The following is a 15,082-nucleotide window of genomic DNA, read 5'->3' as shown; positions in this document are numbered from 1 at the left end:
TTGCTGTTTCTTTGTGTAAGTACGTTAGACCTATCCTTTTAATATAATTTATTTTGAGATTTTACCTCTTGGGCAAGATTCTACTGGATAAGTAAATTTGGAACCAATGTAGATCTTCTCAAAGGTTCATTAGTACTTTCAGTTTTTAAAGCTACCGTATTATACTTTGGATTGGTGATCTACCAAATTAAGTCCTTCTGGCTTGAGAACACTTATCTTTCAGGATTACCCTAATTTATTTGCCTAGCAGGATCAACCCCATCCCATCTCTTTCCTTTTGTACTTATTAAAATGTATGTCTGAAAAAGTATTCCACTAATTTTTTTCTCCCAATATTAAAGCCATTTCTCTTTTTAAAGAAGTGATATAAATTTTTTATACAAAAATTAGAAAATGCTTTCAGGTAATTAGAAGGAAATAAAACTATCTTATGTATATTCATTCCAGTTTTCTATATCTGTCTCTAAATAAACATATCCTTTTTGTAAACATTAAACTCGCCTTCTTTATTTTCATAACACGCTTAATCGGTAACTTGATCAGATTTTTTCTGGTTGCATACAACTCTGAAGACGTTTATTTGAATTAAGGGAAAAACCCCTGCATATTTCATTTTTGGATATCAAGTGTTTTACACGTTGAAGCAGAAATATGTTCTAAATTCAAGGTTAAAGGAACTTTTCGCATTTTTCCTTGCCTGCTTTCAGTCAGATTGTACTGAGGTAGTTCTTGGCAAATAAGAATAGAGGAATTATTGAAAAACAAAATGAAATAAGCCACACATGTTTTAATATGAAAATGTAATACTTTGAAGTAGCATTGCCTTGTCAGATTATTTAGCGAGTTTGACAAAAAAATACAGAAAAGATTTTTTTTATTTGTAATAAACTAAAATTATTATGGTCAGTATATTTTTTCCATATTCGTAAATATTTCAGATATATTGCTGTTATTAAAAAGGCCATGTTTATAGTATGAAATCCGTTGAACTAAACTTAAATATCATTAATAATTATTTATTACAGAGGGAAGCTTATCTAACACATGGAATGAAAAGTACAGCTCTTTACAAAAAACACCTGTTTGGAAAGGCAGGAATACAGGCTCTGCTGTGGAAATGGTAAGGAATTAGTTTTTCTTACTCTTTAGAATATGATAGCTAAATTGTCTGTATTATTGTCACGTGCACATTCTTACAGCACTACAAAAATTTTCCAAGGGTTTTCCCCAACTCCAAGCATTTGTGTCATTAAGTGTCATTGAACAGTATTTGATCATACCTAGATAAATAATCTATAGCCTGTGATAATCTGTTCATCATTAAGCATTTGTTAAGTAATTGTAGTTTCTTTAAGTAGGCAAACCCAAAAAACTCCAGCAACCCGAAATCTTACTTTTAATATAGATTTTTAATAATTTAATAGATTTTTTTAAAATAAAAAGATTGTACCTGGCTCTGGTCCCTACAAAAAGATATATAAATAAGTGGTAGGGTACTGAAATCTTGTGTAAGTCAAGGATAAATGCATTTAGGGCTGGGAAGTAGAGATGAGCATATAATTGGCGTGACTAACAATTTTCGGGGCCTCTCTTCCTGCCCTGCCCAGCCAGGTAGCCAGGAAATTTTAGGGGTCAATCATGAAACAAGCCTGGAGCTAGGTTAGACAGTAGCTGTCAGTAGCCTGGGCAGCTGGCCCCAGTGAGTGTACAGGACTCTCCGCGCTGTTAGCATTTCTGTCAGCATCATTCTCTTCCTCCTCTCTGCCCATGGTCAGAGGAGGGGAGCAGGGTAGAAGGGACTTCCTGTCAGGGCTCTTCAGTGTTGAGACTCTCAGTGGGTTTAATTTCACCGGTCCATATCTCTAGCCTTGACCCAGTTGGATGCTTCCCATATGTTGCTAGCCCGCTGCACCGGCTTCAGTTCTAAGTAAGCATGGAACTGTCTTGAAGGGTGGGAGAAGGATTTGAAAAATGATGTGGGTGCTATTGGGATATTATTTCTGTTGTTCTTCCCTATTAAGCCTCTGAACCTAGGATGGACTGTAAAATTTTTCATATTATAAATCCTTAAGTGTGTGATGTACTTTGGATGCTTAAAATTTTTTAGTTCTGCATGCACTTATTAAGTATCTGTTATAGGTATCTTGTATTTTTATTTGCAAATGGAAATTTGTCAACAGTTTTTGACAGCAGATCTAGTATAATATTATATACGTTTAGATTTACTCTCTAAAGTGATCTAGTAACTTTGTCCCAACCCAGCCCTATCCAATAGACCTATCAGGTGAAACACCCAACTGGTTGGTATTAATCCAAGCACCAACATAATGAGAACTAGAATTTCCAGAGCTTAATTTTCCTATCTTCAACATTCAAGAATGCCAGTGTACTATACGAAGAAGACTTGGGTTCTAGTTTTAATTAACAGCTAGGTGTTTCATTTCTAAACAAATTACCTACATATGTATCTTTCTACTTTCTAAAATCTGAAATTATTTGTGTGCTTTTTATTACCCGTTCTTCATCCTTCAATACTGCTGCTAATTCGGAGTTAGCTGTATTTTCGAAGTATAGAATTGTGTTTTGGAACAAAAATGGCAGGTGTTTGGCCTTTTCATTAAATAAAAAAATTTCTATCATAGCCTTTCAGAAATTCGAAACGAAGTCGGCTCTTTTCTGATGAAGATGACAGACAAATAAATACAAGGTCACCTAAAAGAAATCAGAGGGTGGCAATGGTTCCACAGGTATGTGTGTGCTAAAATTTTGTTTCATTGAAAGGAAGTGAGCAATCGCTCAGTATAATAAAGTTTATATTTATTGTTGTATGACATTTTGAGTAACAAGTTCCTTAAATCAGTACTTCAGCTCAGCTCCTATTTTAATTACCTAAAACAGGGCATTATTTTATTGATGGACTTTAAGCCAGTGTAGAAAGCCAGTCCTCAGTCTTAAAGATGCACACTCTTCTTTTTTTTGTTTTTGGCTACACCACAAGGCATGTGGGATTTTAGTTCCCCGACCAGGGATTGAACCAGGATTTTGTGCCCCCTGCAGTGGAAGCATGGAGTCCTAACCACTGGATCGCCAGGGAATTCCCATGCACACTCTTTTTTTAAGCATGGAGATAGTGGACATTCAGCAAATGGATTTGGCAAATTGGAATCAGCTTGGCGTTTGCATGGAAATCAGAGGGGAAAACTCATTTTACTTTGTCATTGAGTGAAGTATGTTGAAGACTTCCCTTATCCAAAAGAGGAAAATATAGAGCATGAAATCATATCTCCTTTTTCATTTTTGACATCTTTTAAAGAAAAATTATAGTGGACATGTAAGAATCAAAGCAATGAATGAAAATTAGATAAGGAAATATTAACCTTAAGAATGCAATAATTTTCTCCTATGCAGTGTATAATTTTTGATATAGTTATTCCCTACTTCCCATTCATTTTTTTTTCAAAAGTGTTATAACATTTTCCAGTAGGATGTATCACAGTAGAGGTAATTTTCTCAACCAAGGATTTGGCATCAAATTAATTAAAGGTATTACCAGCAATATGCCCTTACCAAAAACAAAAACAAAAACAAAAAACCCAAAGAACTTTTACATACCTTTATAATCATTTCAAATAGTAAAATACGAAAAAAATAGTAAAATATGTTCGTTCTCTGTAAAATGAACAAAAATATATGAACTTTTTAACATCAAGGACAAGTGTGCATAAGCATCTAAAATTCAATTTAAAAATTTGACCCAGTTGAAACTAACACACAGTGTGCATTTCTTGGCTCAGTAGATGTCGGATACAAGGTTGAATGAATACAAGAATAGTCAACAACTATTTCTTGTATTGATTTTAGAAGAGCTGTGTTATTAGGATAATTTGGATGCTTTAACGCTGTTTAGATTTTTTAACGCTGTTTAGATTAGGATAATTTGGATGCTTTAACGCTGTTCAGGCGGTATGTGGGCCTCTCACTGTTGTGGCCTCTCCCGTTGTGGAGCACAGGCTCCGGATGGGCAGGCTCAGCGGCCATGGCTCACGGGCCCAGCTGCTCCGCGGCATGTGGGATCTTCCCAGACCGGGGCACGAACCCGTGTCCCCTGCATCGGCAGGCGGACTCTCAACCACTGCGCCACCAGGGAAGCCCGTGGATTTTTTTTTTAAGTTCTTTTTTTTCCCTCCAACTATTTACTAGGAAAATTTTCAAACATACAGAAAACTCTGATCTTTGTGACTATGAAACCATCCTGCCCTAAGTCTATCCAAAGCCCTCCTCCCCAGGCGCATATCATTCCTTCTGGGACTATTTCACAAAGGCCTTTCTACTTGTGAGCAATACAGAACAAATATAACGTAGGACAGACATGATATGAGACTTCTTTAACTATGTGAAAAAATTTTATATCCTCTGAGTTTTCTCTTTTCTAGTCTTAACATGCCTAGTTCTTTCAATCTTCAGTTACATGATATGCGTTGTTCTCTTACTCTCCTAGTTACAGCCTCAAATCTGGTGTATTCTATCTGTGTGTTTGTTTAAAGAGCACTATTCAGAGCTGGAAAATTATTGAAAAACAACGTTTATTCAGTACTTAGTATGTGCCAGATCCTGTTCTAAGCACTTCATATGTATTACTTTGATTTAATCTTCAAACCCCCCATGAGTTAGGTTACTATTTTCTTATTTCCCATTTTTCAGGTGAGAAAACAGACACAGAGAAGGGTTTTTTTTTTGTTTTTTTTTTTAATGTATTTATTTTTGGCTGCACTGGGTCTTCGCTGCCGCGCGTGGGCTTTCTTTCTCTAGTTGCAGTGAGCGGGGGCTACTCTATGTTGTGGTGCGCAGGCTTCTCACTGTGGTGGCTTCTGTTGTGGCAGAGCATGCGCTGTTGGCCCGTGGGCTTCAGTAGTTGTAGCACGTGGGCTCAGTAGTTGTGGCTCTCGGGCTCTAGAGTGCAGGCTCAGTAGTTGTGGTGCACGGGCTTAGTTGCTCCATGGCATGTGGGATATTCCCGGGCCAGGGCTCGAACTCATGTCACCTGCATTGGCAGGTGGATTCTTAACCACTGCGCCACCAGGGAAGTCCACAGAGAAGTTTCTTGTTCAAGATCACAAAGCTAATAAGTGAAAGCCGATACTAAATGGCAGGCAGCCTGTCTTCAGAGGTCTACTTTTTTGTTGTAGCTTTATTGAGATACAGTTAACATAGCATACAATTTACCTATTTAAAGCATACAATTCAGTCGTTTTAATATATGCGCAGAGGTGTGCAACTATCACCACAACCAATTTTAGGACATTTTCATCATCTTAAAATAAATCAGTAGCAGTCACTGTCCATTTTCCATTTGTTGAATAAACCCTTAAAAGTGTAATTGCTACAAGGGTATTTACACTTAAGCTTTGAAAGATACTACTTAATAACCTATTTATAAAAGTTGTAATAATTTATATTTCCACTAACAGATTGAATATATTTCCTCATACTCAACAGAGGAATCTTTAATACAGTTTTATATTCAATGAGCCACCAATATGCTATTTTAGAATTTGGGTCAATAACTCAGTAGGAATAAAAATAGCACTCTTTCTGATAATAATACTTTATAATAATTTGGTTATTATTTATGCTAAATTACTCATGACATATAATTTTTTTTCACATTAAAAAGTTAATTTTCTAAGTACAATGTGGTATCCTGAATTGGATTCTGGGACAAAAAAAGGACATTAATGGAAAAACTGGAGAAATCCAAATAAAGTCTGTGGTTTAGTTAATAGTATTATACGAATGTTAATTTCTTGGTTTTGACAAACCGTGGTTATATAAGACGTTAACATTAGGGAAAGCTGGATGCAGGGCATGTGGAACCTCTGTATTATCTTTGCAACTTTTCTATAAATCTACAATTTTTCCTAAGTAAAGTTTTATACTAAAAAATAAAAAGTTAATTTTGACCTTCACCCACCCTCCAGATCTGCTTCCCTCTTCCACTGGTAACCAACCACTGTAGTTTGATTATCCTTTTAGATCTTTTTAATACTTCTAAACCTTTATATATGTATTCATAGAAAATATATGGTATTGTTTGGTGTATGTAGTTTTAAAATTACATTAGTAGTATTATTTTCATGATATTGTATCAGGCATCATTCTTTATTTTTTCACTCAAAAGTGTTGTTTTTGGTTTGTTTTTTTTTGGTTTGTTTGTTCTTTTGGGGTTTTTTGCCTCGCGACTTGCAGGGGTCTTGGTTTCCTGACCAGGGATCAAACCCGGGCCCCCTGCAGTGAAATCAAAAGTCTGTTTTTGAGATCTGGCCATGCTGACTGATTTAGTTAGACACGCTTCAATATTTCATTTCTTTTTACTGTTTTGTAGTAGTCAATCTTACACCATAATTTATTTATTTTATTGGCATTCAAGTGGTTTCTAAGTTTTCATTATTACAAACAATGCTGTAGTGAACATCCCAAACATATTTGTATAAATTTGCAAGTGTTTTTCTAGGGCAGATGGCTAAAATGTGGAATTGCTGGATCACAGGATATGCACATTTAAAGTTTTTAAAGTAGTGCCAAATTATTCTCCAAAGAAATTGTACTGGCTTATACTTTCAACCAGTAATATATCACAGTGCCTATTTTACCTAATGCTTCCTAACTCAGTATATAACTAAACATCTAGATTTTTGCTAATCTCATAATAGCATCTCACTTGTTTTAGTTGGCATGTCATCTATGAGTGACAGTGAGATACTTTTCATATATGTTTACAAACTTTCTTTCCTTAGCTCAAAACTGTTTTTCTTTCTCCCGTTTTTTATTAGATTGTTGGTCATTTTCTTGTTAGTCTGTAAGAATTTTATATATATTAAGAATATTAGCCCTTTGGCTGTTCATACTGGTTATAATTTTTTTCACAGTTTGTAATTTGTCTTGTGCTTTGTTTCTATATTTTTCACCATAGAGGACTGAAAAAAATTCTAAGGGTCAAATATAGCTGTGTTTCCTTTTAATGACTTTTTGATTTTATGATTAGAAAGACCTTCCCTAGTCTAACATTTATAGTTTTAGAATTCCCTCTATATTTCTTATTTCATTTTTAAAAAAATATGTTTAAATCTTCAATCCATCTGGAATTTATTTTGGAGTAAAGAATGAGGTAAGACGGCAACCGAATTTTTTTCCTAGAGGACTACTTATTTGTCCTGGGTAACATTTACTGAACAATCCATCTTTTTTTTTTTTTTTTTTGCGGTACGTGGGCCTTTCACTGTTGTGGCCTCTCCCGTTGCGGAGCACAGGCTCCAGACGTGCAGGCTCGGCAGCCATGGCTCACGGGCCCAGCCGCTCCGCGGCATGTGGGATCTTCCCCAACCAGGGCACGAACCCATGTCCCCTGCATCGGCAGGCGGACTCTCAACCACTGTGCCACCAGGGAAGCCCCAATCCATCTTTTATACATTGGTTTATAATGCTGCTGCATGACAAGCTGTATTCCTCTATATATTTGGGATTATTTCTAGACTTTTTTTTTTTAAGAGTTCAAATGGGGAAGACCAAGTTACTTTCTTTTTTTCTTTAAGTTTTTGTTTGTTTGTTTGTTATTTTATGGTTGCGTTGGGTCTTCGTTGCTGCGCGCAGGCTTTTTCTAGTTGCGGCTACTAGTGGGGGCTACTCTTCATTTTGGTGTGTGAGCTTCTCCTTGCGGTGGCTTGTTGCAGAGCACAGGCTTTGGTAGTTGTGGTACATGGGCCCTAGAGCACGAGGGCTTCAGTAGTTGTGGCATGGGCTTAGTTGCTCTGTGGCATGTGGGATCTTCCTGGACCAGGGATCGAACCCACGTTCCCTGCATTGGCAGGCGGATCCTTAACAACTGAGCCACCAGGGAAACCCCTATTTCTAGACTTTCTATCTCTTTATGTCTAGCATGTCTCTGTATGTGCTTGTGTCAACTTTTTTTTTTAATTTATTTTTTGGCCACATTGGGTCTTCGTTGCTGCGCATGGGCTTTCCACTAGTTGTGAGCGGGGGCTATTCTTCATTGCGACATGTGGACTTCTCATTGTGGTAGCTTCTCGTTGTGGAGCATGGGCTCTAGGGCACACGGGCTTCAGTAGTTGTGGCACATGGGCTCAGTAGTTTTGGCTTGTGGGCTCTAGAGCGCAGGCTCAGTAGTTGTGGCGCACGGGCTTAGTTGTTCCCACAGCATGTGGGATCTTCCCGGACCAGGGATTGAACCCATGTCCCCTGCATTGGCAGGAGGACTCTTAACCACTGCGCCACCAGGGAAGTCCTTCAAATTGTTTTAATGTGACTTTATATTGTGTTTTAATTTCTGATATAACATTATTACTTATCCTTTTTAAAGATTTTCCCAAGTATACTTGAACATTTATTTTTCCATATGAACTTCAGAATCAACTTGACTAGGAAAAAAATTCTGTTGGGATTTTCATTGATGTTGAACTAATATTATAAATTAATTTTGGGGTTATGACGTGTAACATTGGTACTACCCATCCAAGAACTGGTTGTAGTTCTACTTATTCAAGCCTTAGTACCCCTTAGTAGACTTTAACATTTTTTTCCATGTCAATCTTGCACCTTTCTTAAGTATATTCCTAGGTGTTTAATACTTTTTGTTCTTGTTATTTTTGCTGTCATAAACAGGATATTTCTTCTGTTTGATTTGTTCTCATTGATATATAGAAAAGATAATGATTTATTTATCTATCTATTTATTTATCTATTTATTTATTTATTTTTGGCTGTGTTGGGTCTTTGTTGTTGTGCATGGGCTTTCTCTAGTGGCGGCGAGCAGGGGCTACTCTTCGTTGTGGTGTTTGGGCTTCTCGTTGCGGTGTGTGGGCTTCTCATTGTAGTGGCTTCTCGTTGTTGGGCATGGGCTCTAGGTGCGTGGGTTTCAGTAGTTGTGGCACTCAGGCTCAATAGTTGTGGCTCACAGGCTCTAGAGCGCAGGCTCAGTAGTTGTGGTGCACTGGCATAGTTGCTCTGCTGCATGTGGGCTCTTCCTGGTGCAGGGTTCAAACGTGTGTCACCTACATTGGCAGGTGGATTCTTAAACACTGCACCACCAAGGAAGTCCCGATAATGGTTTTTTTTTTTTTTGATTTATTTTCCATTATATTGAAAACTTAAAGTACCGTTGTAGCATCTCTTGTCATCATCAGTGGAAACAAGCCCTGTGATGTACTCTTGCAGGGAGTATACATAACCAATATCCCTTTTGAGGCAGTTTATCTCCTCTTTTGCTTCTTCAGGATCTGGGCTTTAGGGGTTCTGTGGGGCTGATGTTTGTGTAATGACCTTGATATTTCCTGTGTCCTTGGGCCTCTGGTCAGTCTCCTTCAGGCGTTGATAATTTGATTTCGTGGTGTAGGTAGGAGGCCTCAGTTCCTTGCCACATAGATCTCTCCTGAGGGCTGCTTGAGTATCCTCATGACACGGCAGCTGGCTTACCCCAGGATGAATGAGCTGGCACAACGTAGCCATCCCTGGTTTCACATCAACATGATCTCAGGCACAAACCTCCTTGTTTTTCCATTTTGTCTTTAAGTTACTTGTTGAAACAACTGGCCCCGGGGTCCCAAAGACTGTCGCGGCTTCGGCTGGTGGGACCCCTCCCGAGCCAGCAGCTTCAGTGAGTCCGCCCTCCCCTCAGGCTCTGGGGCAGTTGAGTCGATAATGATTTTTTTTTAAATAGAGATTTTTGTATAACAACTTTGTTTTCTCCCACTTTATTAGTTTATTCCTTTTAATGGTTATAGTTGATTTTCTTGAGTTTTCTGGGGGAGTCATATCACCTGAAAATAATGGTAATTTTGTCTTCTCCTTTACAATTTTATTCCTTTTATTTAATTGGCTAATTCCATCAAAACAGTGTCAAAAATAGGCGTATAGGGCTTCCCTGGTGGTGCAGTGGTTGGGAGTCCACCTGCCGATGCAGGGGACATGGGTTCGTGCCCCGGTCTGGGAGGATCCCGCATGCCGCGGAGCGGCTGGGCCCGTGAGCCATGGCCGCTGGGCCTGCGCGTCCGGGGCCTGTGCTCTGCGGCGGGAGAGGCCACAGCGGTGAGAGGCCTGCGTACCGCAAAAAATAAATAAATAAATAAATAAATAGGGGTATAATCAACATCTTTGTCATATTCCTCACTTTAATGAGAATGTTTTTAGAATTTTAACATTGAATATGATACTGACCTTTTTTTAAAATATTAATTAATTAATTAATTTTATTTTTGGCTGTGTTGGGTCTTCATTGCTGCACACGGGCTTTCTCTAGTTGGTGGCGAGCGGGGGCTACTCTTCTTTGCAGTGTGCGGGCTTCTCATTGCGGTGGCTTCTCTTGTTGCAGAGCACGGGCTCTAGGCGCACAGGCTTCAGAAGTTGTGGCACGAGGGCTAAGTAGTTATGGTTCGCGGGCTCTAGAGTGCAGGCTCAGTCGTTGTGGCGCATGGGCTTAGTTGCTTCACGGCATGTGGGATCTTCCTGGACCAGGGCTCAAACCCTTGTCCCCTGCATTGGCAGGCGGATTCTTAACCACTGTGCCACCAGGGAAGTCCAATACTGACCTTTCGATTGGAATGGGGAGAAATGTGTTTTGAAGGTTAAGAAAGTGTTCATCTATTTTTATTTTCTTGGTCAGTATTGCTAAAGGTTTGTCAATTTTGTTGATTTTTTTCAAGGAACTTCTGGTTTTATTGATTTTTCTCTATTGGTTTTCTATTTTTTCTTTATTTATGCTCTAACTTTTATTATTTTCTTCCTCTGCTTGCTTTGAGTTTTCTTCTTTCTCTAGTTTCTTAAGGTGGAAGGATAAGTTATTTATTTGAAATTTTTCCTTTTTTCTAATATAAGCATTTACCCAATGAATTAAATTTCCCTTCAAGTACTACTTTAGTTGTATCATTTAACTTCTGGTATATCATGTTTTTTTAGTCATTTTGTCTACTTTTATATTCCATTAAGTGTTTTTTTTTAATGGATATTGAATTTTATCAAGTGTTTTTAGCATCAGTGGAGGTGATCATATGACTTTTATTGTTTGATTTATTAATAATGACAGATTACATTAATAGTTTTCTAATACTGACCCATCCTTGTATTCTTGACATGAATGAATTCCACTTGGTTGTGTTGTATTCTTTTGATGTTCTGATGGTGTTTTTTAAGCTTTTTAAAAAATGAAATGTAATTGACAACATTATATTAAGGTATACATGATGATTTCAGTGTTTGTATATATTGTGAAATGATCATCATAGTAAGTCCACTGTAGTTAACGTCCATTACCATAGTTACAAAAATATTTTTCTTGTAATGAGAACTTTAAAAATTTATTCTCTTAGCAACTTTCAGGTATACAGTATGGTATAGTCACCATTCTGTACATTACATCCTCATGACTTATTTATTTTACAACTGGAAGTTTGTATCTTTTGACCTTTCTTTATCCATTTCATTTGCCCCCCTACCCCTGTCTTTGGCAACCACCAGTCTGTTCTCTGTATCTACTGAGTTGGGTTTTTTGTGGGGAGGGAGGTAATTTTTTTTTAGGTCACACATATAAGTAAAATTATATGGTGTTTGTCTTTCTCTGTCTGACTTATTTCACTTAGCATAATGTCCTCAAGGCCTATCCATGTTGTCACAAATGGCAAGATTTCCTTCTTTTTTATGGCTGAATAATATTTTATATATATATATATTTATTTATACACCACATTTTCTTCATTCGTCAGTGGATGCATAGGTTGTTTCCATGTCTTGGCTATTGTATATAATACTGCAACAAACATGGGGCTGCATGTATCTTTTGGAGATAGTTCATTTCCTTTGGATAAACATCCAGAGTTAGAATTGCTGGATTATGTGGTACTTCTGTTTTTAATTTTTTGAGGAACCTCCATACTGTTTTGCATACTGGCTGCACCGATATACATTTCCAGCAACAGTTCACAGGGTTCTCTTTTCTCCACGTGCTCTCCAACACTTGTTATTTCTTGCCTTTTTGATAATAGCCATTCTAACAGGTATGAGGTTATATCTCACTGTGGCATTTGTCTGATGATTAGTGATGTTGAGCACCTTTTCATGTACCTGTTAGCCATTTGTGTCTTCTTTGGAAAAATGTCTTTCAGCGTCTCTGCCCATTTTTTAATCAGGTTGTCTTTTTGTTGTTGAGTTCTATGAGTTTCTTACATACTTTGGGTATTAATTTCTTATCAGATATATGATTTGCAAACATTTTGTCTCATTCTGTAGGCTGCCTTTTCATTTTGTTTCTTTTGCGATGCAGAAGCTTTTTAGTTTGATGTAGTCCCACTTGTTGATTGTTGCTTCTGTTACCTTTGCTTTTGGTATCATCCCCAAAAAATCATTGCCAAGAACAGTGTCAAGGAGACTTTTCCCTATGTTTTCTTCTAGGAATATTATGGTTTCAGGTCTTACATTTACAGCTTTAATCCATTTTGAGTTAAGTTTTATGAGTGGTGTAAAACAGGAAGCCAGTTTTATTCTTTTGCACATGAAAACCATTTCCCAACACCATTTATCGAAGAGACTGTCTTTTCCTCATTGAGTATTCTTGGTTACCTTGTCAAATATCAGTTAACCATATATGCATGCATTTATTTCTGGGCTCAATTCTGTTCCATTGCTCTAGTGTGTCTGTTTTTTTTGTTTGTTTGTTTTTTTGTGATACGTGGGCCTCTCACTGTTGTGGCCTCTCCCGTTGCGGAGCACAGGCTCCGGACGTGCAGGCTCAGCGGCCATGGCTCACGGGCCCAGCCGCTCCTTGGCATGTGGGATCTTCCCCGACTGGGGCACAAACCCATGTCCCCTGCATCGGCAGGCGGACTCTCAACCACTGCACCACCAGGGAAACCCTAATGTGTCTGTTTTTATGCTAGTTCCATCATGTTTTGATTACTGTAGCTTTGTAATATAGTTTATAATCAGGGTGCATGATGCCTCCAGCTTTGTTCTTTTTTCTCAAGATTACTTTGGCTATTCAGGTTTTTTGTAGTTTCATAACAGTTTTAGTATTGCTTGTTCTATTTCTGTGAAAAATGCCATTGAAATTTTAATAGGGATTGCATTGAAATCTGTAGATTGCTTTGGGTATTATGGACATTTTAACAATATTCTTCCAATCCATGAGTACAGAACATCTTTCTAGACATTTTTAAAGTTCATACAAATGAGTGATATTTTCTTCAGGTTCTTTCTCTCGCTCTCACTCTGTCTCTCACAATAGTGTCAGAGTCCTTACTTGTCTTTTCTGGACCTAGAACTCTAGAAATATTTTTCAAAAGTATCTTCTTCCTACATACCTAAATTGAAATTACACTGTAGTGCAAACATGGCGGGGGCAAATATTTCACCCTCCTTGTCAAAATATGTTATGAAATTGGAGGCTTTAACTTTGTAAGAAATAATCAGAATGTATATTTGTTAAATAATGACAAAAATTTTCATTTTGTATATTGTTGAATCTTTTTGAGTACCTACCATAATCTGGCTTTCTACAAATGTATTCACTGTTATAGATGTTCATTTTTACTTAATGGAACTGTAATTAATCTCTTTTTTTTATTGTACAGAAATTTACAGCAACAATGTCAACACCAGATAAGAAGGCCTCACAGAAGATTGGTTTTCGATTACGTAACTTACTCAAGCTTCCCAAAGCACATAAGTGGTGCATATATGAGTGGTTCTACTCAAATATAGATAAGTATGTATCATGGCTCATATCACAAGTATCATTTGAACCAGAAGTTTAAGATTTTCAAATGTTAAAAGCCTCAACCTGGGCTTCCCTGGTGGCGCAGTGGTTGAGAGTCCTCCTGCCGATGCAGGGGACGCGGGTTCGTGCCCTGGTCTGGCAGGATCCCACATGCCGCGGAGCGGCTGGGCCCGTGAGCCATGGCCGCTGAGCCTGCGCGTCCGGAGTCTGTGCTCCGCAACGGGAGAGGCCGCAGCAGTTAGAGGCCCGCGTACCACAAAAAAAAAAAAAATCTTTCAAAGCCTCAACCTTTTCTAGAGGTCTATTTTGATTCTATTTTTTTCCTGAATTTCTTTTTCTATTCCTCATTCTAGTTTGATCCATTTCCATTTTTCATAGTTTTCTTCCCTCCTACCCCTTTTGGGGAAGAAGTTGTTATATGTTTTTCTGAAAAATCAAATGAAAGTATAATCTCCATATTATAATTTACAAAGACTGTGGAGTGGAGATACCCTAAAAACAAAGCACCATTATTTGCAGTGAATGGAACGTGTTTTATAAATCTCGAGATTTTAAATGCTAGTATAATAGTAGAGAAACAGTCATTAATGGTAGAAGTGATTCAGGAAGATTTTAATGAGTCTTTCTATTTGGGGGATGATATTCATGCATTTTAGTTATATGTAAATGTTTAAGTAGAACATAGAGGTTTGGGTGAAATCCAATTATTCAACAACAGAATTTATTGAGGAAAAATTCTGATTTCTCATCCACCACAATCTAATCTTATCTAATCCATGCCAGTCAGTGGTGCTTGCTTTGCTGACTGCTTATCTTTATTTCCTTTCTCTGCTTTCACCAGTTGCGTACTCTGAACCTTGTGAATCTCATGAACATTCATATTTAAGCCCAAGACATTTCATGTGTCATTGCTGAGACTGGTTCCTGGTTTCCCAAACTCATGAATAAAATTGTTTTATTTTTGTCCACAAATTTTTTCATAGGCTTAAGACAGCTCTCAGGGTGTCCTAGTATGATCCGAGTCCTCGATTTCCCAAGAACTAATCTAACCCTCTGGAGTCCCCCAGTTTTCTAAAACGAATTTACTCTCAAAGAGAACTCCCTGGTGATGATATTACTTTTGGGACAAAGATACTTTGTAGCTAACATTGTTTATCCTCACCAGATATAATGATAATGCCAAGATAACCTCTGGAAGGATAGACTCCTATAGGAGATTTTTAACAAAAATCAGTGTCTCTTGGAGTCTCAAGCACAGACAGTATTTCTTGAGTAACTTTTACACATTATTTGTTTCATAAATGC

At 37.7% G+C, this 15,082-nt stretch overlaps 1 protein-coding gene across 1 annotated transcript in view; it reads left to right on the top strand.

Moving 5' to 3' along the window:
- The window catches only part of LIN9 (lin-9 DREAM MuvB core complex component), a gene marked incomplete at its 5' end in the record, with an annotated part of 110,433 nt that overhangs the window by 7,509 nt on the left and 87,842 nt on the right, over window positions 1–15,082 (top strand). The window contains 3 exons of the mRNA XM_079942702.1: window positions 1,026–1,120; window positions 2,643–2,747; window positions 13,632–13,765. Of these exons, the coding sequence (XP_079798828.1) occupies window positions 1,026–1,120; window positions 2,643–2,747; window positions 13,632–13,765 (334 nt within the window). The remainder of the gene's footprint in view (window positions 1–1,025; window positions 1,121–2,642; window positions 2,748–13,631; window positions 13,766–15,082) is intronic.

This window comes from Stenella coeruleoalba (assembly GCF_951394435.1).
Source record: "Stenella coeruleoalba genome assembly, chromosome: 1".
Lineage (NCBI taxonomy): Eukaryota > Metazoa > Chordata > Mammalia > Artiodactyla > Delphinidae > Stenella > Stenella coeruleoalba.
The sequence above is the reverse complement of the archived record's forward strand: the minus strand, read 5'-3'. Positions and strand labels throughout refer to the sequence as shown.